The 25,915-nt window shown below is 46.2% G+C and overlaps 1 protein-coding gene across 4 annotated transcripts; it reads left to right on the top strand.

The window, feature by feature from the left end:
* Nucleotides 1–20,610: 20,610 nt before the first annotated feature.
* Nucleotides 20,611–25,608, top strand: LOC100282975 (uncharacterized). Of its 4 annotated transcripts, none has more exons than NM_001412253.1 (4): nucleotides 20,611–20,758; nucleotides 22,216–22,465; nucleotides 22,550–22,685; nucleotides 24,721–25,608. In NM_001412253.1, the coding sequence occupies exons 2-4, from the start codon at nucleotides 22,281–22,283 to the stop codon at nucleotides 25,264–25,266; spliced, it is 867 nt and encodes a 288-aa protein (NP_001399182.1). In that variant the 5' UTR covers nucleotides 20,611–20,758; nucleotides 22,216–22,280; the 3' UTR covers nucleotides 25,267–25,608. The 4 variants fall into 4 exon arrangements, with proteins under 4 accessions (NP_001399182.1, NP_001399181.1, NP_001149351.1 ...); NM_001412252.1 differs by having other exon boundaries at nucleotides 22,175–22,465; NM_001155879.2 differs by lacking the exon at nucleotides 20,611–20,758 and adding an exon at nucleotides 20,783–20,986.
* The last annotated feature ends 307 nt before the right edge of the window (nucleotides 25,609–25,915 follow it).

The following is a 25,915-nucleotide window of genomic DNA, read 5'->3' as shown; positions in this document are numbered from 1 at the left end:
GGTCGAGTATATAAGGCCTAGGGGCACCCCTTCAGATCATACGCCCGCTACTTAGCCTCCCACCCAACTCTCTACGTTTTCAGCGCTAGAGAATTCTCTTGTAACCCACCACATAAAGCACTCTCGAGCACTCTCGACAGGACGTAGGGTGTTACGCATCTCAAAGCGGCCTGAACCTGTAAACCGTTGTCCACTGTTTCTCGTGCATCCAGCACGAACCATCGAGCTACAGTCGATAACACCGTCCTACTCCTGAAAGCACCTTGAGGGGTAACCCCGGTGCGCGGCCGGACCCAAAACACCGACAGCTGGCACGCCAGGTAGGGGGTGTGTCATCGATCCAAGCTAGCTCAATGGCCGTCACTTTCCAGCACAAGATCATCCTCCGTCCTGGATCCACATTCTGCTTCGGAACTATCTCATCTGTAGCAGATGAGGAAGGAACTCTGCATCGCATCGCGGATCCACCGGAGAGAAAATCTTCCTCAGAAATCCCCGGAAAAATCGGGGCAAAGCAGGAAAAGGCGCAACCTCCAACGCACCGGAAAAAGATCACCTTCAGTAAACTAGGAGCCCAGGGCTCGTCAACCCGGAGAACTCCGTTGTCCACCTCTCCAACAGGAGAATGGACACAGATCACGAGGAAGAAAGAAACGAATGAGATTGGAAGGAGGCAAGCCGTCCTTTCTGTACCTTCGTCCTCAAAGGAGGGCAGAAAGAAGGTCGCCACGACAACTGTTCCATTCTACCCTGACGTCCTCTTAATTGAAAGGGCGGAGTCGCCCCCCATCTCCGACGACGAACCGACCGTACCTGGAGAGGAACTTCCTCAGCGGGAGTCCCGCCGACGAAGGAACCAACGCCGAAATATCCGACGACATCACAAGGCCGGAGAACTGGACCCGGCGCAACCTGTATCGCGAGACGAGGTCTCGGAGATAGGAGAAACTCCGGAGGAACGTGTCTTCAAGGAAAGAAGGAATTCCCGACGACGTGATCGTCGACGGGCTCAAGAACAGGCCGAGCAAGAAACAAGGCAACGCCGGGAAAATTCACACTTCGGACGCAACCTGAACCCCGATTTCGCCCGAGCCATGAACACGCCGAGTGAAGTCGGTGGAGTATTGGCTCGGATAGCGGATGGCCTCCCGCGGACTCCCGATGCCGAGGGCTATCGGCGGCTGTTCACTCAAGCAGCCAATCATCTCCTACCCCTCGCTCACCCACCGAACGATCTACGACACGCCACCAACAGTCGACGGGACGCACGGAGCTCCATCAACGCTTCGCGCGAACGACGACACGAGAACGAAATTCGTCGCCGGGAAGAATACGACCGGGATCATGGCATCCCAGCGCGAAGTTAGGCTACCAGGACCGAGTCGGCCACGGCTTCAACTGGTGGCACCACCCGGGGACAGTCGAGGCACCACAACAACCACTCTCCTCCTCGGGACCGGCATCATCATCAACGACAGGAGGACATGTGCGTAGTATCGGCACTTACTCCATGCCTCAGGGCCATTCAATGGCCCCCTAACTTCAAGGTCTCCAACGTCGACAAGTACGAACCTAAGCAGGATCCGGGAGGTTGGCTGGCCGTCTACACCACCGCTGCCCGAGCAGCTGGGGCAACCGAGGACGTGATGACCACGTACTTGCCTATTATCCTCGGGCAAGACGCGTTGCAATGGCTGCGACACCTACCCCGACACTGCATCGACGACTGGAGCGATTTCAGTTGGCGCTTCACCGCCAACTTTCAGTCTCTCTCCGACAAGCCGACGCAACCATGGACCTCAAATCCATCAAGCTCCGAGGGGACGAAACTCTTTGGTCGTACCTAAAAAGATTCCAGACCATGAGAAATCGTATCCCCGAGGTCGCGGAGGCAACAGTGATCGAGGACTTCTACAGGGGATCCAATGACTCGACGTTCGTCTGAACCATATTACAGAAGGCGACGACTACCTCCGAGCAATTGTTTCGGGAGGCCGACCTCTACATCACCACAGACGAACAAGCTCAGGACCTCATCGGAGGAGCGAAGCCTGCACCAGCGGCGCCACGACGCGACATGAACCAGCAACCCGACAAGCGTTGGGAGAAGAGGCCCCATGAGGAGGTCCACGCCGCCGGACCACCCGCCTCTCGCGCCCAAGGAGGACCTCGTGGAGGCGAATGCACGCTGGACGACATCCTCGACGCCCAGTGCCCATACCACAAGGACATGCGCCACACCCTCCGGAACTACAGGGACTTCAAACACTACGTCGGGCACGGTCGACCTTTTCAACCTCTACCTCCTCCCCCACCGCGAGGAGGACCGGGAGAACCGCAACAACCCCGGCAGTAGGAGGAGGGAAGAGGAGGAGCCTTCCCGCGCGTCGACAGAGAAGTCAACGTCATCTTCGGCGGACACGGGTCACAAGAAAGCAAGAGACAACAAAAGCTCAATGATCGTCAGATACTGGTGGTGGCCATCGGTCCTCCCGCCCCGTACCGATGGTCTGAGCATCCGATCACCTTCACCCGGGTGGATCAATGGCTTAACTTCGATCACCCAGGCAAATATCCGCTTCTCGTCGATCCGATGATCTGAGAAAGCAGGGTAAAGAAGGTACTAGTGGACGGGGGAAGCAGCATCAACGTCACCTTCCCCCGAACGCTCCAAGGCTTGGGAGTTCCCCTCAAAGAGCTCCACGAGTCGGACACACCCTTCTTCGACATCATGCCGACCAAAGGAGAGTACCCGCTGGGCCACATCTACATGTCAGTCACCTTCGGAACTCCGGAAAACTACAGAACCGAGTTTCTGAGGTTCGAGGTGGCAAACTTCGATTGCGGATACAACGCCATCATCGGGAGGCCCGGATTAGCGAAGTTCATGGCTATTCCACATTATACGTACATGATATTGAAGATGCCAGGACCACAAGGGATCATAACTGTGCGCGCCGACTTCTAAGGCGCCGCAGAATGTTTCCGAGTGGCCATTCAGGCGGCCCTCACCACCAAACCATCGGCGATTTCCTCTGCACGGGCAAACTCAAAGCCTGAGGAAGACATCGCGGCCCCCACGAACGAAGCTCAAGCCGTGACCTCTATGCGGCCGACTGAAGAAACCAAAAGGATCAACCTCGGGTTCGCTGACGAGCGCAAAACCGCCATCAGCAGCTCTAGCCTGGATGTCAAATATGAAAGCGCGCTCGTCCAGTTTCTGCAAGATAACCGAGACGTATTCGCATGGCAACCTGCGGATATGCCGGGAGTCCCAAGAGAGCTAGCCGAGCACAAATTGAAGGTCTACCCCCAGGCGAGGCCAATACGACAAAAATTACGTCGCTTTACGCCCGACAAGAGAGAAGCCATTCGTGCTGAGCTGGCTCGCTTGGTCGCGGCCGGATTCATTAGAGAGGTGTTACATCCTGAATGGTTAGCCAACCCTGTTCTTGTACTCAAAAAGAATAAAGTGGATTGGCGCATGTGCGTTGACTATACGGATCTCAACAAACACTGTCCGAAGGATCCCTTCGGGCTTCCTAGAATCGACCAGGTGGTGGACTCAACCACCGGATGCTCTATGCTGTTTTTCTTGGATTGCTACTCTGGGTATCATCACATTATTTTGGCAAAAGAAGACGAGGAAAAAACGGCATTTATCACCCCGTTTGGAGCCTTCTGCTATACCTCCATGCCGTTCGGCCTCAAAAACGCTGGAGCAACTTATCAGAGGGCTATTCAGATATGCTTAGCCAATCACTGGGGCAAGCGTGTGGAAGCCTACGTGGATGACGTGGTGATCAAGGCAGAGGATTCAGAAAATTTCATCGAAGATTTACAGCTGGTCTTCAATAGTTTACGACGATACAGATGGAAGCTTAATCCCGAAAAGTGCGTTTTCAGAGTGCCGGCAGGAAAGTTGCTAGGGTTTATTGTTAGCCACCGGAGAATTGAAGCCAATCCAGAAAAGATCGAAGCTATCATGAGGATGGAAGCACCACGATCACAAAAGAAAGTTCAAAGACTCACCGGGTGTATGGCAGCCCTAAGCAGGTTCATATCAAGGCTGGGAGAAAAAGGCTTACCATTCTATAAATTACTCAAGAAGGTGGACAAATTTCAGTGGACTTCAAAAGCACAAGAAGCTCTAGGTGCGCTGAAAAAATTCTTGACAACACCACCAGTGCTGAAACCGCCACACCGAGCCACGCCGACTCAACCGGCAGAAGATCTGCTATTATACATCTCTTGCACGACTCACGTGGTGAGCACCGCGTTAGTAGTCGAGCGAGCGAAAGAAGGACATGCATACCTAGTACAGCACCCTGTCTATTTCATCAGTGAAGTTCTGGGCTCTTCAAAGAAGAAATATCCTCAGGTTCAAAAGCTATTAAATGCAGTACTTCTAACTGCACGCAAGCTTCGGCACTACTTCGACGACCACAAAGTCATAGTAGTCACTGGATTTCCAATAGGGGATATTCTCCACAACAAAGAAGCCATCGGAAGAGTAGCCAAGTGGGCCTGCGAATTAGAATCTCATGACATCGAATTTCGACCTCGCACTGCTATCAAAACTCAAGCACTGGTTGACTTCGTATCAGAGTGGACCGAGCAACAGGTACCGGATAACCCGGAAATCGCAGAAGTATGGCGAATGTATTTTGACGGCTCATTGAAGCTGTAGGGAGCAGGTGCAGGGATCCTCTTTATCGCACCTGGAGGTGAACAACTCAAGTACGCTCTTCAATTGTTATTCCCGGCATCTAACAACGCAGCCGAATACGAAGCTCTGATTCACGGGCTGAACATTGCCATATCACTGGGCATCAAGAGACTGATGGTATATGGAGACTCTCTGGTGGTCATAAGTCAGATAAACAAAGAATGGGATTGCTCGAACGATTCCATGGGAAAATATTGCACTGCTGTCCGGAAACTAGAAGATAAATTTGAAGGATTGGAATTTCATCATGTGGAGAGAGACCGCAACGCGGCGGCTGATGCATTGTCTAAGCTAGGGTCCAGTCGGACTCAGGTCTCGCCTGGAGTTTTTGCCCAAGAAGTGTCGCGCCCGAGCATTTCAGTGGATCGGGTAGAAGAATGCAATACTCTGAGCCAACCAGAATCAAATCCTGATGACTGGAGGGAGCCGATCATCAGATATATAAGGAATAAAGAGGAACCAGATGACAAAAATACGGCCGAGCGTATTGCAAGGTAGTCAGCTCACTATACACTCATTGGGGAAACGCTATACAGAAGGGGCGCGTCAGGAGTCCTCATGAAATGTATTCTCTCAGATACTGGAAAGCAACTTCTGGATGAGGTCCATGCTGGGCAATGTGGAGTGCATGAAGCATCCAGGACCATGGTTGAGAAAGTCTTCAGGTCGGGTTTCTACTGGCCAACAGCAAAAAGTGATGCAGTCAAGTTAGTTCAGAGGTGCGAAGCCTGCCAGTACTTGTCAAAACAGCAGCATCTACCGACACAGCAACTACAAACCATACCCGTAACTTGGCCATTCGCATGCTGGGGATTGGATATGATTGGACCTTTCAAAAAAGCTCAAGGAGCATACACTCATGTACTGGTTGCTATCGACAAATTCACTAAGTGGATAGAATTCAAACCCATTGCTTCCCTAACTTCAGCTAAGGCAGTGGAATTCATACAAGATATAATATTCAGGTTTGGAATACCAAATAACATCATAACCGACCTAGGATCCAACTTCACAAGCTCAGAGTTCTTCGATTTCTGCGAGCAAAAGAGCATTCAGATCAAATATGCCTCGGTGGCACACCCAAGAGCCAACGAGCAGGTAGAAAGAGCCAACGGGATGATATTGGAGGCACTCAGAAAGAAAGTTTTCGACAAAAATGAAAAATTCGCAGGAAAGTGGATCAGAGAACTGTCGTACGTTGTTTGGAGCCTGAGAACTCAACCAAGTCAAGCCCTGTATGGAAACACTCCTTTCTTCATGGTCTATGGTTCGGAGGCAGTGCTGCCTGCTGATCTCAAGTTTGGGGCACCAAGGTTGATCTTTGAAAACATAGCAGAAGTTGAGGCTACTAGACTGGAGGATGTTGATGTACTCGAAGAGGAGCGACTGAACACGGTGATTCAATCAGCACGGTATCAGCAAACTCTGAGGCGCTATCACGATAAGGCCATACGACCTCGATCCTTCGCAGTGGGAGATCTCGTCCTCCGCTAAATTCTAACGGGGGAAGGACGACACAAATTATCACCTCTATAGGAAGGACCATTCGTAGTAGCTGAAGTCACTCGACCGGGATCATACCGCCTCACTCAGATGGACGGTACGGAAATTGGGAACTCATGGAACATAGAACACCTCAGGAGATTTTATCCTTAGCTATATTTCAAAAGCTATTGGGGCGGCAATGTATTCTGTAAACCGGGAAACACATCATCAATAAAAAGACTTCAGGAATTGTTCATTGTCAATCTGCATTCTTGCTCAACTCGTGGTGACCACTATACCCTACTAACGGAGCAATCGGCTTAAGTCAGCGGTGACTTAAGACGGTGCGACATGCTCACGCTTACTTAACTCGGGGTGACCACTATACCCTACTAACGGAGCAATCGGCTTAAGTCGGCGATGACTTAAGACGGTGCGACATGCTCACGCTTACTTAACTCGGGGTGACCACTATACCCTACTAACGGAGCAATCAGCTTAAGTCAGCGATGACTTAAGAAGGTGCGACATGCTCATGCTTACTTAACTTGGGGTGACCACTATACCCTGCTAACGGAGCAACCGGCTTAAGTCGGCGATGACTTAAAACGGTGCGACATGCTCTCGCTTACTCAACTCGGGGTGATCACTATACCCCTGATAACGGAACGATCGACTTAAGTTGGCAACGACTTAAATTGGCACGGCACATTCGGCACGTTCACGACTATTCATCCTAGGGCAATCTCTATGCCCCACGAAAAAATTCAAAACCATCATAATGCACTTACTTTTACGACTGTAGATACCGTTGAATTCTAACAACGGGAAAAAAATAACAGCATTTAGTACCGAAAAGTGTTTTCTAACAAAACATCCAAGCATACTAACCATATACTCAAGGCATTCAGTGTTTTCTATCTGGAAATGTTTTCTCAGGAGCAGCCGACGAGGAAGGACGACTCGAAGAATTGGGAGCGGCATTCACATCTGCCACTATGTCATCAGGAACAACCACGCCGGGTCTCCTCATCAGAATTCGCCCCGTGCGAATGGCTTTGTCCATGGCTTTATCGCGCTGGGCCTTCAGAGTAGCAGAAGTATCTTCAGCGGCCTTGACAGCCAACCGAGCGGCTTCTAGCTCCCAAACCACCGATTTTTTGGAAGCATGCAGATCCTTGATGACAGTATCCTTGTTCGACACCAATTGCCTGAGGCGAATCATATCATCTAAAGACTCTTGCAGCTTGTAGTGATGGTTATCCAAGTCCTCCATGGTAAAACGATGGCTCCTCTCCAAGATAGTCAACGAGTTGCTAGCATCGTGGTTCAACTTTTCCAGATTGTCGCGAGAAGAAGCAAGAGCACGTTTCTCCTCCTGCAGACAAGAGCCGGTTTCTCCAACGTCAAGCAAGCACTAAAAACATAACAGACAAGGGCAAGTGAAAGTTCAATTCAGTGGCCACCTTTTTAGAATCAAGTTGAGCACGAAGAGTGGAGTTAGCATCATTCAGAGAGGCAGAAACCTGGGCCAATGCAGCCTGACTTTGAGAATACCTTTCTTCAAGGTCAGAATATCGCCGGGCCATATCTGTCAGGAAACAGTCAAGCAAGGGTGTTCGGCTATAAAGCAGATTACTCAAATAGCCAGTGAAGGAACAAAGGGCACTAACCAGCATTTGCCATTTCCAAGTTAGATACTCGCCGCTGAAGCAACACTGGATTCCAATGCGTTAGGGACAAAGCCCCTTCTAGGACAGAGGTCCCCTGTGATTTCAACCGGCCAGCCATTTCGTCCACCAATGCCTGACATTAAGAACAGATGAGCATAATAACAGCAGTCTACCTGAAGTAAAAGTCAGGATAGAAGAAACCAAGTTACCTGGAGGTTGGAGAAGAAAGAGGGAACCCCCAAGTCATGGGAAATCAACTGACGGCTTGCTGAAGGGTCACCAACTGGAACAACCCGCAATGCATCATTGGGAACCAAGTCAGTGTCACTAGCAGAAGTCAGAACTCTGTCATCAGGGACGCTGGCCTCTAAAGCGACCTCTTGACAAGAGACCTGTGCTGCTACCATATAATCAGAGTGCAGAGGAGAAGATCCCACGTGAACATCCATGGAAGTGTTAGAGGGAGAACCAACTCGGACACCCTCGGGGGCTGGATCATCGCTCGCGCTACCCATCTGAGTCGGGTCATCCCCGGCAACACCCTCGGGGGCTGGGCAAGCACCAGCGCTATCTTTGAGGGTCGGGCCCTCCGAGGCAGCCACCTCTAAGGCTGAAGGACCTTCAACCACTTCCATAGGAACAGTGCAATCTAGGCCAGCCTCCTGACCCTTAAGACTGCGCTCCAAGGTCGATGAGGCGCGGGACGCCGCTCGGGACAACTCCAGCCCAGCATCAGGCACGTCAGCGCAAACGTCCATCATGCCACCATCTGCTGGCTCGGACAACAGGTCTTCTGGGACCATATCCTCAAGAGTCTGATCAAAGTTGGCCAGAGACAATTCTTGTAGACCAACAAGAGCAGACAAGGCTGGAGAAGGAACACCACTGCTTTCGCCACTGGCAATATAGCGTCGACTGTTCTTCCGAGTTAGAGGGATTTCATCCTCCTCCTCCTTACCCTCATCAACAACATGGATAGTACACCCATTGGGGTCAGCGTCATCCAGGTCACACCCATTGGGGTCAGCATCATCTAGGTCACACCCATTGGGGTTAATAGCAGGTAGGCTACACTCAATGGGATTAGTTTCAGCAAATGCAGGCACTGGCACTTCCTCAGCAGCAGGAACAGAAGGACTAGCATCCTGATCCAAACTAGACACTCGACGAAGACATCTCTTCTTTTGTTTCTTCCCGTCAGCAGGAGAAGCAGGCTGATGGGCTCGGTGAGAATGCTTCAGATGAACATTGTCAGACTTCTGAATATCTAAAGCTTCGCTAGCCTCTGGGATGGGCGCTACCGCCAGTGTTTCTGCAGGGACTGCATCAGAATAATCTTCAGCCAACATATCCAGCATGACACTTATCTCTGCATCACTTGGATTTAAAGGCAGCTCAAAATGAACCTGCCTCTCGTCGTCAGGAATTTCTCCAAGTGAGGCAACCAAAGCACTAACCTCTTTGGGAGAGGGTCACACTCTAAGGCCCAAACTGCTATCACCAGCAGGAGGATTTGACACAAAACTGGTAAAGGCCTTGGAAGGAGGTAGATTCCAAGCCGAATATGCAACAGGAGCGCCGACGTTTGACACCTTGCCTCTGAGTATCATCTCGAGCCGGCCCACCAAGTCCACGGCAGGAATTCTTCTGTTGGTTACCCGAGTTGAATCAGCAAAGCCTCGATACAGATAGGCTGGATATGCTCTGTCTTTCAGCGGTTGAATGTTCTTGAAAACAAAATCAGCGACCACAGCTTCTGCAGTCAAACCCCTTTCTTTCAGCAATCCAACTTCAGCTAGCAAAGCCCCTGCTTCAGTTACTTCCTGGTCTGTGGGGGATTCGGTCCAGCTTGGAGTGCGAACATCCGACTGTCTTCCTGACCGTGGGGGAGAGAATTCTCATGATTCTCCATGATGAACCATTCCAAACGCCATCCCTTGATGCTATCCTTGAGCGGGATGTCGAGGTAATCAGCCTTCCTCCCACGGCGCATCTCCAAGCTCGCGCCCCCACCAGCTGGTGCTGCCCTCCAGCCATCCCAGGGCGACAGTGGTACAAATACTTCCACAGGCCAAAGTGTGGCAGAACTCCGAGAAAAGCTTCGCATAAATGAACAAAGATAGAAACTTGTAGAACGGAATTGGGATTCAGATGGGTCAGATTCAAGCGATAGAAATCAAGAAGACCGCGGAAAAAAAGAGAAATGGGAAGAGCAAGGCCATGGAGGAGAAAAGGAACGTAGATGACGGATTCGTGAGTGTCCTCTGTTGGAACAGTGACCCCACGGCAGATCCGCCAGGAACAGAGCTCCTTCGAAGGAAGAACCCCGATAGATACAAGATGGAGAAGGTCAGATTCAGAGACAACAGACATATGGTTACCTGCGAAAGGCAACTGACTGTTGGGGTCGATGGGGGGATGACTGCGACGAACGAACTCGAAGTTTTCCGCTTGGGCGCCATTTCAACCTTGCTGGCGAACGGAGCGGAAGCAGCGTTGCAAGAAAGTGGATAAGGCCTGGGTGCAGAAAAGCAAGAACTAGGGCACGAAATGCGGAGGCGCGCGACAGCACAGTGCATATGGGGTTTCCCGAAGCCAGATGCCGAATCTAAAAAGCGCCCAGTCATCACCCAGCTATTATCTCTAAAACGCTGGCATGCCACGTCATCACCCGGCCGTTATTTCTAAAGCGCGGGCATGCCACATCATCACTCGGTCGTTATTTTCAAAATGGCTGACGCGGTCCATTCTAACTCGGTGGTTATTTTTGAGAATGCTGACGTTACCAGACTCCACTTGGCCACTATCTCCAAAGCGGCCGGCGTGGCCCGTTATCACTCGGCTGTTACCTCTAAGACGCCGACGTTGCCATCGATCACTCGTCTGTTACCTCCAAAACACCGACGGCATCACCAGTAACCGCTCAGTCGTTATCTCTAAAACACTGACGTGGCCACTATCGCTCAGCCATTACTTCAGAAAAGTGTCAACATCGCCAGTAATAACTCGGTCGTCACTCCCAAAGCAACGACATGATTTCAGATGACTCGGCCGCTATCACCAAAGTGTTGACATCGCGAAGAAAACAGTCAAAAGCGTGATTCGTTGATTCCAAACATCCCTCAGGCATTAATGAGATCGACGAATGACAAGAAAGCAAAATAAAAGTGCACAAAAGTGAGGCGAAACCACTCTTCATTATAAGGGAAGCATTACCGAACTTACAAATCAACTCATTATGAGTTGATGACCTCCCTACTACTACACTATACTTCACTACTCTATACTACTAACTACTACTACATTATTTCATTATACTACTACTAATCTATACTAATAATTAAAACCAGTGGCATCTAGCCATTGACCTTGTTGCTGCCCCTGCTGCCGCTGCCACCCTTGCCGCCGTCGTCGCCATCGCCTTCGCCGCCGTCACCGCTGTCGTCGCCGTCGCCTTCGTCGTCGTCGTCGCCACCGCCCTCCTCGGACGAGTCCGAGGAGTTCTCCTTGTCCGAGGAGTACTCTGACTCATCTGAGCCCACGAGCCCGGCGCGCTCGACGGACCGGATGTAGGTCTAGACCTCCACGGCAATCCCCTGGGAGTCGTCTGAATCATCAGACGACGCTAGGGGAGAGGCAGGAGCCGAAGAGCCCTCGGACTCGGAGGAGAACTCCTCCTCCGAGTACTTCGAGTCGCTGAAGTCCTCCGAGGGAGGAGTCGGCTCACGCTTGCGTTTGTCACTAGAGCGATGCGAAGAACTACCACCTTTCTTACTCTTGCCCATGTTGGAAATGGAAGGAAGAAGAGGAGGGTAAACAGCAAGCAGCAGTAAGAGATGTGAAAATGCCGGAGAAGCAAGAGCACTATTTATAGAAGAAGAAGGCAACCGCTCACCTCCTACCACGGCCACTGAACAGTCGCAAAAATTCAATATGCAATTCAAACCGTCTGAAGACACGTCAGGCGGCTGACGCCGTTTCACGTAACACGACACCCATTGGGACTCCAGTCAACTACGCGGGCGATATGATTACGCCCGCGGTCACATCAAGTTACTACGCAGAAGCAGTTTGCTAAACGCTCAACGTACCAAGCCGTCCCTTGCCTACACCCATTGGGGGGACGCCCAGGAATTATCAGTATATTTTCAACACTGTCACATCCGAACAGTATATGCAATGAATACTTCAAGACAGAAGAAAGATATCAGCAGGGATCAAAGGAAAGCCAAATATAGCCGATGAGGTACAAGTCTAATCGATAGAAGCATCAAAGCATGAAGTGACATGAAGACTAGCCAAGGGCCATCTATCGGACGTCCAATCAGTCGCAGATCAAATAAATGGCAAGACCTAGCAAGATATGGGCAGATCGCGTACTCGGCCTCAAAGACAAAAATGTACGCTGACCTCTAAAGCATAGTATCAATAATATAATGCTGATCTCTAAGGCATTCGGCAAAGGGGAATGATGATTCCCAGAAAAAAGACATGAAATGAAGACCTTCGAGTGGATTATTTTCAAAAATCCACTCGAAGCTCGGGGGCTACACCCATTGGATGCACCTTCGGTGCACCCAATGGATCATCATCCCCGAAGAAGTAAAGTGCTGACCTCTAAAGCATAAGGCAAGATCAAGACAAGGCTGACCTCTGAAAAAGCGCAAGTGGAAGATAAAAGTGATCTCTGATAATACTTGAAGTGAAGACCTTCGAGCGGATTATCTGCAAAAATCCACTCGAAGCTCGGGGGCTACACCCATTGGGTGCACCTTCGGTGCACCCAATGAAATTTGAAGTCCTACGGTACAAAAATGCTGACTTCTGAAGCATGAGTCTGAGACAGAACACCAAATTTCGAGTAATAAAGGCACAAAAAGACAGTGAAAATTGTTTCTACCGGATCATTCAGAACTCAGAAGCAGTGGCCCGGCAGGCTTATCTCCAAGGCATCCCTTGTTAAAGTCAAAGACTGCAAGCTGGACCTTGGGCCGTTTATCTCAGAACTGACTGCAAGATGGACCTAGGATCCTTGGGCCATTTATTTCAGAATCGACCTAAAGATCGGGGGCTTGTGGGGGACAGATATCCCCTGGGTCCACCAGAAGGATAAAAGACCTCATGAAAGGCCCAAGGGCCCCATAATTCGTAAGGTCATCCCCCTCGTGGGCCTGGGGAGGAACGACCAATGAAGCAAATCGACACAAGGCCATATCGACATGAGCCCAAGACGGACCAACGAATTCGAGCAGTAATCACAATAGAGGCCCGACCTTCCCGTGCAGGAGCCCCGTACAACGGAACCAAGCGAGAATGGGTCGGCAGGATTATAGGAGGATAAACTCAGTTGGTTCACTATTTCTTAGGTACACGTTGTTGTTATATCTACATGTACCACCCCACGGTCGAGTATATAAGGCCTAGGGGGCACCCCTTCAGATCATACGCCCGCTACTTAGCCTCCCACCCAACTCTCTACGTTTTTAGCACTAGAGAATTCTCTTGTAACCCACCACATAAAGCACTCTCGACAGGACGTAGGGTGTTACGCATCTCAAAGCGGCCCGAACCTGTAAACCGCTGTCCACTATTTCTCGTGCATCCAGCACGAACCATCGAGCTACAGTCGATAACACCGTCCTACTTCTGAAAGCACCTTGAGGGGTAACCCCGGGTGCGTGGTCGGACCCAAAACACCGACACCCACCACTCGACAAAGGGAGCTCATGTGGGTGTCAAGTGTACAAGCTGACACTCGGTAAAGGTTTCTTTTTTGCCAACTGCCACGACCAAAACACTCGACAAAGAAGCTTTACCGGTTCCCAGGTGTGCCTTCTTTGCCAAGTGTTATGGTCATTGCAATCGCAAAGTAACCAGAGACCCCTTTTTATTTGTTTGTATTATTCCATCCAATCAAACAAAATATGTATCACAAAATCATCACAAATACATCACAGATATCACAGAATCATCACATACATCATAAACACCACATATTTCACAAAGACCACAAATCTCATAGGTTTCTTCACAAAGATCATAAAAGTCACATGTATCATTAAATAGTTCACAAAACTCACAAGTACTCACAGAAATAAGTCCACAAACATCCAATATATGCTATAAACATGTCTCACAACTAAGTTCAGAAGAACATCAGCGAGATGGCCAGCTAGACTGGTTCGACAAAGGGTTGGGCAAACCATGAGGGTTGTTTGATGCCACCGATTGATTCTGCACAAAGAAGATATTGCGTGTGTGAGACTAGATGATTACATATCATACATGACTAAAATTTTCATACTCACAGAAGTAGACAACTAAGGAGGTTGAGCTGTAGGGAACAACTAAGGTAGTGGAGCAAAACCCGATGTGACGCTAAGGCTCTGCATGTATCGAAACATCTCCGCTTCCTCTGCTGATCGGCCAAGCGAGCCGTCTGCTCAACCATCATCCTCGTATCCAACTCCACATGTTGCCTCCTCTCTTCTTCTAGCTGAGTCTATAATATTTTGTCGTAATGTTGCGATAATGCAAAGAGAAGATATATAATATCAATGAACGATGAATAGATAAGGAATAACATGGAGTTCTTGTATGTGATGTTGTGAGCTATCTTGCCGAGGTCGTATGGCTGGGCTCATGCTTGTGCTCCTTTCTCACATCTAACACAGAGTGGGAGTGGAGCACGAGTCAATTGCCCTACTGGCAATCTAGTACCGCCCATGTCTCTTGCCTCCTCCGACCTTCATGAGGATATCTCTGTTGATGTCCTCAGCCCTTAGATCGTATTCTGGCCCATATACCTCCTTTACTATGGCGGTGTACTCACCGAAGCTGCTTTGGACGGTGGGGTTGCTGTACGCCTTGGGCCCATCCTCCGGGTTATAGGTGACGTCGGACGTCGCCTTGCCCTTGTGGGCCATAGCATACGCCGAGAAGATGGAGTAAGGCTAGCCACCATGTGACACCGATTGCGAGCAAACCAATGAGTTGGTTAGAAATCGCATAATAAAAAATTAGACTAAATAAAAGAAATAGTGTACCCATGCTTCTGTGTATTTGGTGAGGCTGTGACTGCCTTGGTGGTGGGAGGCACCTTGCATCATCAAACGCTGGTCCCGACAAGCGTTATGCGTCTCATCCCACTCGTTGGAGCACCGCCTTTGCACCATATGATCCCAGTACTCAGGATGCACATCACCAATAAGGAGTCATCTACAGGAAATCAAGTACACAACATGTCAAGATATAAAATTAAGCATATTTAATATCAATATTAATGTTCTGTATTTACCTGCAAGTACTGGTCCTAAGTCAACGACATGGTTCTATCGTCCTTCTTACCCGTTTCGCTTATCTAGGTTATCTTTAGTGAGTACAACCCCTATTCACAAATACCATAAGAAGATTTTGACTTTCACATGTATTTTTTAACTTCCATAGTGTCTTGTTGATATTAGGAACATCTGAGTGGATTAGAGCTAAGTAAGGCTCTGTTCGGCAGGCCAGGGTTGAAGCCAAGCCAGGAACCAAATCAGCCCAAGATTGAGTGGATCCTAGGCTGTCACTTATTCCGAGTCGGCAACCCACTTTCAGCATAGGAATTAATCCGGATAGTTGGTCACCTAGGTTCATTCTGGGCTAAGAATTGAGGCAGAGGAGTTAAAACCAGGCTGCTTTGTTTCTGGCCCAAGACAAACGAATAACTCTAGCAAGCTACATCAGATTCTAAACCAGGCTGATTGGTTCCGCCCAGAATGAGGCCCGGAATGGGCCGTTCAGGCGAAAACGAACGCAACCTAATGTCATTTGACTGAGAATTGTCCATTTTGGAGCAAATTCCATCAAAATTCATCCAGCTCATCAGCTAGGACTATGTTAGCAATTCATGGAAGCATATTATTACACGCTATTAACTTGACTCCTATAAGATCTATATGCCACGAAAAGTTGAAAACTGAGGAACTGAAAACTCATATTGTAGTTTGTTTATAACACACTATATTATAAAGACATGGGTATTAATCTATCAGAGGCGATGTTCCTAACTGAAGGAAACGGTGACACCTAAGAGGGGGTGAATTAGGACTTCAAAAAACTTTCTCTAAACTAGGTCACAATTAAATCCCTAGAGCAAAACATATGCAAATAAATAATCTAGAAGGTGTAAACTAGGTTTTGTCTAAGTGTCGCTATCTCTATCGCAAATCCTAAGTTTCAATCCTAAATATCTAACTAGAAAGACAAGATTGAAACTTAAATGCTTAATATAAATGCGGAAGGTAAAGAGCAAGGTAGAGATGCAAACTCTCGTGGATGATGTCGGTATTTTTACCGAGGTATCTGGAACCACGCAAGGTTCCGACTAATTCTCGTTGGTGCCCCTACGCAAAGGTAGCCCACGCGAGGGCCAAGCAGCTCAGTCGAGTAACTCCGTAGAGAGCCGCGGACCTTCTCCATGCGCAAGTGTCTTAGTCCAATTCTCTTCGCATCCTATGAACTATAAACACAGACACTAGCAAACATATTAGTCCACTGGTTATGTTGATCATCAAACACCAAAATCCCTTTAGCCAAATGGCCTATGGTCCATTTTCCTTACACTAATAATTGGTCTTCCTCAAACCTGATTTGGGTACCATTCTTGATCGAGAATGTTACAAAGCTTAAAAAATATCTCTTCATCTTCATTAGACCAGCCCAAAAGTGTGAATCATCAGTTTTCCAATATGTCTGGGAGACTGGTTTCGATCCTAAATATTTGTTTTGAATGAATTGTTGCCAAGTCCCATCTGACGTAAGCAATTTGTATAACCATTTACTAAGAAGTCCCGTGTTTTGTATGTCTAGGTCTCGAATTCCCAACCCTCATTGATCCTGAGGTTGACACAAGATGCTTCACTTCGCTAGTTACTTTCACTTAGCTTCTTGTTGCCAAAAGAACCTAGATCGAAAATAATCAAGTTTTTAGGACTCCTCTACAGATAGCAAAAAAAGGACATCATGTACATAGAAAGACTACTTAATACTGAATTAATCAGTGTTAGTCGTCCTCCTGTATTAAGTAGTCTTCCTATGTAAACAAGTGGCATTGAAAAATTTCGTGCACCTATTTTTCAACCTTATAAATCTTCACAAGTGGCAACATTATAAATGTAAACATGAAGGCAAACTAACTGAAAAAAGCAGTCTAAAATCTATATATATTCATAGTTGTATTGCCACAACACCATACATAGACATACGTACTCATGGCTTGGGCATATCAGACATTTGGATAAAAAAACAACTGTACAACTTAGCTACAAGGGAATTGGTTTATAAGTCAAAAAAGTGTTGTTTCTATGGTTATAATTTAAAAGGATCATAGAGATAATGCTAGAGGGGTGGGAGTACTTGAGCAGGCAATGTAGTAAAATGTGCAGTTTGAAATAAATTCACACACAATTTACAAAAATAAGTCCGGTTGGTTCCTAGAACCAGTCTGACCATTTTTTCTAGTAAACATGTAAACAAAGTTAGAATGGCCCTCAAGCTCTTCTATCATGAACTATACTTAGTGCAATACTTAGGTTTAGGCTCGTCCAAGAAAACCATTGTTTTATAATATTATACTTTTTAATTGTCATGATAATATCATAGTTTTCTCGGGCTCCAAAAATACTAGCTGTATATTGTTTGGATATAACATTGAAATTGTGGTATTTAGGCAAAAGCTAGTCATACATTGAAAACTTTGGGTTGCGGTAGAGCTTCCAATACTCTAAAAATACTATGGTATCTACAATATTATGGTTTTGAAAATACAGTTTCCAGAATTACAATCAAACACTTCATGGTATAAAAAACTGCAATACTATTATAAACCATGATATTACCTAAAAACTATAAAAAATACTCTACTTCTAAACATACCCTCAGTTTTGGTGGCAAAATATAGAGGTTTAGCAAAGTTTTTATTTGGGGTAATTGTAAGGTTGAGATGACTAACCAGAGAGTGTGTGACTACTTATTTTAAAATCTAATCGCTACAACTAGCCGATATAAGCAGTGGAATTAAACTAATTGTCTAGTAGTGATTTCACCCATCTATCTATTAATGGAAGTGCATCTACACCCTAAGTGACATTTGATGAAATAAGTGACAACACAATGAAAGAACTAATAATATTTATGAGACTTGCATGTATTTAGTCATAGGGCCATTATTATTTATTGGATTTATACGACATATGGTGATCTCTCTCACACACATATATATGTATACACTGAGACGAAGCTAGAGTAAATTTGGGGAGGGTGCAATTGCCTTTGTGGATGCATAAATATTTGTTAGAGGGGTACATATATGGTGAAATTTTATCCAAATCTATAGATTTTGTATTTGGGAGTGGGGGGGTGCATTTGTATCTACTCGGTGCAATGTAGTTTCGCCCCTGGGTCAGTTCTATTCATCACTTAGGCTGAAGGTTCATCACCTGGTCAACCCAAGCAATCCCCCGATGCACTAATTGCTTGTACCAGATCAGCCTCGCACGTTCTAATCCACTTGATGCATGTGCCCCACGCTCCAACCGTGGGTGTTGTCCGCTACACTAGATCAACTCACACACTACAACCACTCCATGCGATCCCGAGCTTCGACCGGACGACCGGACCTGTAACGGTAACATAATGATTGAAATAACGGAATGACTGTAACTAAAACAGAATAACTAAAACTATAACATAATGACTAAAACAGAATATCAGAAACTAAAACAGAATGGTCGAATGAGTGAATGACTGAGACTGTAATGGTAATGGAATGACTGAAACTATAATGAAAATTGTAATAGAATTATTGAAATTGTAATATAATGACTGGAACTATAATGGAATGACTGAATTAGTGAATGGATGAGACTGTAATGGAACAATTGAAACTATAGTGAAATGACTAAAATTGTAATGGAATGATTGAAAATGTAACATGATGATTGAAATTGCTAGCAGAATGACTGAAACTGGCACCCCGATAGAATCTATGTGTACAAATCAGTAAACGGGTTAATCAAATTCGTTCTAGCTGGTTAATTAATTCGGTTGGACTGTAGCTACATTTGATGCGCCGATTAGTTCATCACCTTAGGTGACAAATAGAGTATATATATATGGTTTATGGTTGTTTACAATAACTAGTTGTCAAACTTGTGGAGTTCAATAAAAACAATCCAGTTTAAGCACAAGGCAACCAATGATAGTCAAAGCATGCTTTGAAGCATTGAGACAATGAAGTTAGCAAGAATATCATTTTGAGGTACTAAACGAAGGGTGAAGGACGAGCAACAACTTGGTGGCTGATGATCCTAGTTGAGGCACTATTCAAGTGATGGTTGTTCATGTCGAAGATCAAATCAAATGTTCAAAGTGACTTGAAGCCTTCGGCATAATCCACTTGCTCAAGATGAACAAGCTCAAGAAGTTGAAGTGATGAATACGCTCAACCATGCAATGATCAAAGTGGCAATCAAGTTTGAATCGAAGAAAAGCTCAAATTGGAAGTTCAAATCTTATTGTTTATTTAAGTGAAGTTTTGCCACACTATCAAGAGTTTTGCTTCACTAAAGTGTGAGACAAATGAAGATGCTCAAGAAAACCTACAGAGAAACCTAAGGGTCCGAAAGAAGAAAGGGTGAGAATGGAACAAACTCTCAAGCCGATATGTTGTTCAGGTTGGGTTGGCAAGCCAACAAAGCCGATATGTTGCCCAGGTTGGGTTGGCAAGCCAACCAAGCCGGTATGCTAGCTAGTACGGGCCTAGGGGATGGCTAGGTTGGTTTTGGAAATATGGCCAAGCCAACTTCCAATCTTGGCTAGACCAAGTTTGTTGTGCTAACTCAAATGGCTAGCTGAGCTTGGTGGCTAAATACACTTCCACTTCCAAGGCTATTGGTGCACCCCATTCCTCACCCACGACAAGATATCATGTGGGCACTCTCCTCCCTCTTTTTGAGTGTTTGATTAGACAAAGGTCAATCCTTGATTAGAGAGTGATCCAAGCATTGTGAGAGTTTTCTCATTCCTAGTCACTTGAGAAGCATTGTGGATATAGTCTTTAGCTGTGTAATTAATTAGTTTTATAATTACACTATATTTAATACTCGTAAAGTCGTAATAGGTATTCAAACATCTGACGTGGCACAAACTAAACTTTAGTCGCTAGAACCAAACACCCCCCTTTAGTCTTTTTTTGATCAAATGTAGGGCTAAAAAAATCTGTATGGATTTGGCTTTGTGCCGTTATAGAGTCCTTTTTTGTTATCTAAATTTTGCTAATATAAACTAATGGGTAACTTATGTCCAATTTAACAATTTATACCTACTTTTGTTTATTCAATCTGACCGGACTATGTTTTTTTTTTCGGAACATGCAGTTCTTTTCTACCAAAATCCCGCAAAATCTTTTGAACACGCAATCCTTTTAATTTCCCAACCCCTACAGAAATAGGAACTGGTTCTTTACAGAACTCCTGTTAAAGTTCGTACTGTTTGTTTCACAAACCCTACAGAAATACTACGACAATAGTATTCTGAATGACACTTGGAAATCAAGTGCAGCGTTCAGCCATCCATCGCAGTCCAGCGAGGCGAGATGAGGAGCTCCTTCTAGAGAATCCTGTGCCCTGTGATGAGTGGGGGGATAAGGATCAGCGCACCCGCACGTACGGGTGCAGCGGCAGGTAGGACCCCCAGCCTAGAGTTCCTTCTTTACTCCCACTCCCCAGGGTCAGGCAGGCAGGGAGCAGCCACAGCCTGCTAGGGAGAGACGCAGACGGCACATGAAAACTACAAGAAATCCGCTGCGAAACTCCGGATTAAAAATAAGGTTCGTCCTCTTGCACTCCCTGATGTCACCTGCTGCCTCTCTCCAATTCTTTCTTCTTCTCTCCATGTAAAATTATGTCCAAACCCACCCTACTCCCGCGAGCGCATTTATAAAATAAAGGGCACTGATGCCTGCTGTCTTGTTCTGCCCCCCTGTTTTCCTTTTATTCTGCTCCGCTCTGTTCTCCTGCGGGCCTGGCTGCGCCGGGGAGGCAAATGCTTAGCACAGGTAGGGTTCTTGGGGTTCTTTTCGTCTCTAGCTGTGATCTTCGAACTGCTTCTTGATCTGGGCGGAAGAACCAAGAAATACTCACAATTGCGTTCTTGCCTGCTGCTGCATTGTTTCCTAGACTTTGTGGTTAAACTGCTGGGGGGTTGGAGATAATGCTGGTTGATCAGTGTATGTTTACTTATCGATTGAAGGTTTCTTTGTTTGGGGAACGCTGTGCTGGAGATTTCAACTCGTCCGTGTTGTGTCAGCTCGATCGTTTCATCCGTCTGTGCTCATTCTTCTCTTTGAAGCGATGGCGATTGCAGGCCCAGCGTTTCTCATTTTACCTTCGTTGTTTTGTTTCCATGCCACATGTACTGTGCCAGTGCTAAAGTGGATGGAATTTTCTTTGCTCACGGGTTCTCAGCTTTTGGGCCCTGCCCCTTTGGAATTTGGATGCTTTTGCTGTGATTCCGAGAACGAAAAGTTTGTAATCTTTGAATTGGTTTTGGCGCAAATGATGGCCGGCTGCTAGAGCTTGCAGGCTTGCAGCCTTGCACTGTCAGCTTCCCTTTCCCTTGGCTCCCTGCCTTTCCATTCCGGTCCTGCTCTGCTTTTCACCTTCACTGGCATGAGTTAAACGATAAAGAAGATTCCTTTTTCTTTAACATTCTACTTGCTCAGAAGAGAGTACATTTTTTTTATATTACTAGATCTGCCTTCTTGTTTCTTATATCCTTGAGTATTTAAAGGTTTTCCCCATATCTGGACTTTAAGCAGCCTGATCTGCTTTTTTTAGTGGTATGACTATGAGTTGTACTTGCCTTAGTCTCCACCCAGGCTGTATTGTTGTTCATTCTACAGAATTGAGGTGTGAATTTTGTTTGAGATATTTCTACAACATATTGGAAGTTTGAGTTTTCAGATACAAAGTACTGTCCCCTGCATATTTTTTTTTGAAAATGAGCATAGATGGTCATAATTAAGCAGTTTTCGCAGCCAAACATCTTTGAAATCGTCAAACCTGAAATTTGACAGCTTAACTATGTTTGTCTTCTCTTTACTGGCACTTGCGCTAAAAATGGTAGAACTAGATTTTGTTGTTAACCAATGTAGCCAGATATAAGAACACTTTGCTTCCAGATGAAACGTAGCTTGAGTTAGTAGATCCATAATGCATGTCTTGTTTATTCCATATTTTGGCAGATTCTTCATTTTAAGATATTTGAAAATTGAAATGTCGGTAGGACTTGGCCTTCTGGAATCCCCCGCTAAACCATAGGCGTGTTCTATTGGAAGTTGGAACAAAACCATGGAGAGTGAAATCATGGCCTCCTATGAAACAAAGCAGAATTGCGAAATTAGGGTATTTGAGAGTTCAGACGAGATGGCAACAGATCTGGCAGAGTTTATTTCACAAGCTTCAGAAATTTCAGTTAAGGAAAGAGGATGCTTTGCTATTGCCCTTTCTGGAGGTCCTCTTGTTAGACATATGCGGTAATGCTGTCTCCATCTTCCAATAAGTCTGCAGCTCTTGTATCTCCATCTGATGTTCGAACTGTTTTTTTTTTTCTTGTAAAGGAAGCTCTGTGAAGCACCATACAACAAGACCCTTGATTGGTCTAAATGGTACATCTTCTGGGCTGAAGAACGTGCAGTTGCAAAGAACCATGCAGAGAGTAACTACAAATTAACAAAGGAAGAATTTCTCTCCAAGGTATATCAACTTAATACATGGCCTTTGTTTATTTTCCATGCACTAAGTTTACAAATAACAACAGGATATATGCTAAGTTCATGTATTTGTTGGATCTGTTATTTATTTTTATGTGTCCACCAACTTTCGTTCTTCTTATGTTTTACTATATAGTTGTTCTTGCTTTGCTTCCAATATAATCATGTCATTAATTTTAACTTTCTTCTTGAATTTTTCTAACATGGGTAAGATATTTGTAAAGTCAACAGCTTTGATTACTTTTGCAAATACAGTTATCTGACAAAAGCTGGTAGGTTTCACAATTCCACCAAGTCATATAAATGGAATAAATATATCTGAATTATGCCCCTCCATGACCAGGGCTTTACCAGAAATACCATTTTCAATCTAGATCATCATATATAATACTCTCCGTCCTAAATTATAGTGCACTTTTGCTGGGAAAGGGTCTCTAGCTGAGTTGGTTATGTGGTCTGAGTAGCACTCCTCAGGTTCTGAGTTCGGATCCTAGTGGGAGCGAATTTCAGGATGAGGTTAAAAAAGATCACTCACTGGTTCCTCTCATTGTGTGCCCATGAGATGGACTCGTCTATGGAGGGTGGATCCTTGTGTAAAGGTTGTTAGGGATCAAAGCACGAGTACAGATCTGGCCTATAAACGACAGACCCTCATGCTTTATTGGGGTCAGCTTTCATGATCTTTCTAGGTCGAGGCTCCGACCGATCTTTTTCTTAATATAATACTGTGGGGCGGTTTTTTCCGTACTGTGTATAGTGCACTTTAGCTTTGTCCAAAGTCAAACTTTTTTGACTTTAACCAACTTTCAAGGAACACATAATAACATTTATAGGTTCAAATAAATGCACAATCCAAACTTATTACATGGATAATTTAATAAAACTAATTCGATTGATTCTATAAACTTGGTCAAGCCAAAGAAGTTTGACTTATGACAAACTGATAGTGAATTATAGTTTAGAATGGAGGGAGTATAAATTTTTACAACCTTTAAGTCTAAAATATCTTAGCCTTGTATTTCAGATTTTGGTGAGCAGAGGTTGTAAGATTATGGAAAAATACAGGTTCATATTGCAATAGTACGACATTAATCACACAATGTAACATTTGAAGAGAGTGCTTATTTTTCTGTTTCTTTGGCTCCAAAAAACATATAATTCATTTGGATTGTGCTGGTACTCAATGTGCTAAGGATGTAGATACTCAAAAAAAAACTTGACCTGCGAGGGTAAGACAATCCTCGGACATTGTATTAAGAAGACCATAGATTGAGAAAACCCTTGAACCCCCGTTCCACTCATACGCAACGGCACCATAGCCCATGTGAGAACGACTGCGATCAGGACCGGGCCTTAGACCTATGTTTTGGTGCGGAACGGACTACATCCTGAAATTCGCTCCCACGATGAATCTAACTTAGGACCTTAATAGTGTTACTCAGACCGTCTAACTAACTCAGCTAGAGGCCTTTCGCAGGACGTAGATACTCAAGAATTAACAGATAGAGCTAGCACTAATATTTGAGGTAAAGTTTAAACTGAAAGGCAACGTTCTAAAATGTCAGACTGTGTAGTTGCCAATAGTAATAAGGAAATTTCGTGCAATGGTAATTTGTTCTTTTAGATCTCGATCTGCAAGGGGATAATACTTGTTGAGTTTTACTTAAAATATGGATATCCTTGTCGAGATAATGTCAATCTTTGTGCTTTGATCGGGTGCAATCTGTTTGTAAAAAATAGCTACCATGCTCTGTAAGTTGAACTATAGTTGTTTTGCTTACCTACTTCTTTTGCGATAAATTTGAGTTGTATTGTACCTGTCATTGTGTTCATTTGTTGCTGTAACTTGAAAGCTGTTCCTACATTAAGTAATCTGTCATTTCCACAGCTCATGCAAAATCCTTTTCTGAGTAATTAAGCCACATTAAGTCTGCCTACCTACTATGGTTCGTTCCATCTACTCTAATTGGATTGGCAAACTGATAACGTTTGAGTGATTCCATGTGAATGGCTGGCAGGTGCCTATCCTTAACGGCCACGTCTACTCCATCAACGACAACGCGACGGTGGAAGAGGCAGCGAGCGACTACGAGTTCGTGATGCGGCAGCTGGTGAAGGTCCGGACGGTGGGAGTCTCGGAGAGCAACGACTGCCCCAGATTCGACCTGGTCCTTCTGAACATCGGGCCTGACGGGCACGTAGCCTCGCTGTTCCCCAACCACCCAGCGCTGGAGCTGAAAGGCGACTGGGTGACCTACATCACCGACTCCCCGGAGCCTCCGCCCGAGAGGATCACCTTCACCCTTCCCGTCATAAACTCGGCGTCCAGCGTCGCCATTGTTGCCACCGGAGAGGACAGGGCGAGAGCCGTGTCCTTCTCCGTCTCTGCCTGCCAGGACCAGGAGGAGGAAGGCCCAGCAGACGACGACGCTGGAACGACGATGATACCGCCGGCTAGCATGGTTCAGCCAACCGATGGGAAGTTGGTATGGTTCCTGGACGAGGCGGCTGCTTCGTCTCTTGAGGCTTCGAATGGCGCTTGCGAGCATCAAGAAGGGTACTGAGAACAGACTGGATGCTACCTCTGCGAACGCCGCCTACAGTACTCTCTGGTTTCTTCAGAGTCGAAAGTTTGCATGCAGTTGGATGTGGGCAATTAAGAGTGAAGCGGTTTGTGTGTTTTTATGTCAAGACCTCACGCATATCGCGCGGAGTAGCTAAGCTCGACCGTATATTGGTTGCGACGTATGATCCTTGTTTTATTTAAGTGTGTTGGCGGTTTTATCCTACCTGAAACTAGATTCCTTCTTGTGAGGCTGGCTATTTTGGTATTCATAGGCCCTGTTCGTTTACATCGGATTGCACCCGGAATTATTCCGGCTAATCAAATTTTATATAAATTATAGAAGCAATCCGGCTCGGAATCGTTCCGACCCACCAATCCGACACAAACGAACAAGGCCTTATTCTTTATGGACACGCCCGGACCGGACCCGGGATCCCTGAGAGAAATATTATTTCGATTAAGGTCTCGTTCGTTTCGGCCTGATCCGGCCGTTCCAGGCCTCTTTCTAGCTGGAAAAAATTATCTAGTTTGGAATTCGGCCCTCAGCTGTTCGTTTCAACCTGAAATAAAAACAAAAGCGGCCCGGTTCGAAGTTTCCTCTTCCTCTATGCCCCGGTAGGAATCCCGACCTTTTATCATCTAGATCA

Source organism: Zea mays, chromosome 1, assembly GCF_902167145.1.
Source record: "Zea mays cultivar B73 chromosome 1, Zm-B73-REFERENCE-NAM-5.0, whole genome shotgun sequence".
NCBI lineage: Eukaryota > Viridiplantae > Streptophyta > Magnoliopsida > Poales > Poaceae > Zea > Zea mays.
Note: the sequence above shows the minus strand (reverse complement) of the source record. Positions and strands in the feature narration are given on the sequence as shown.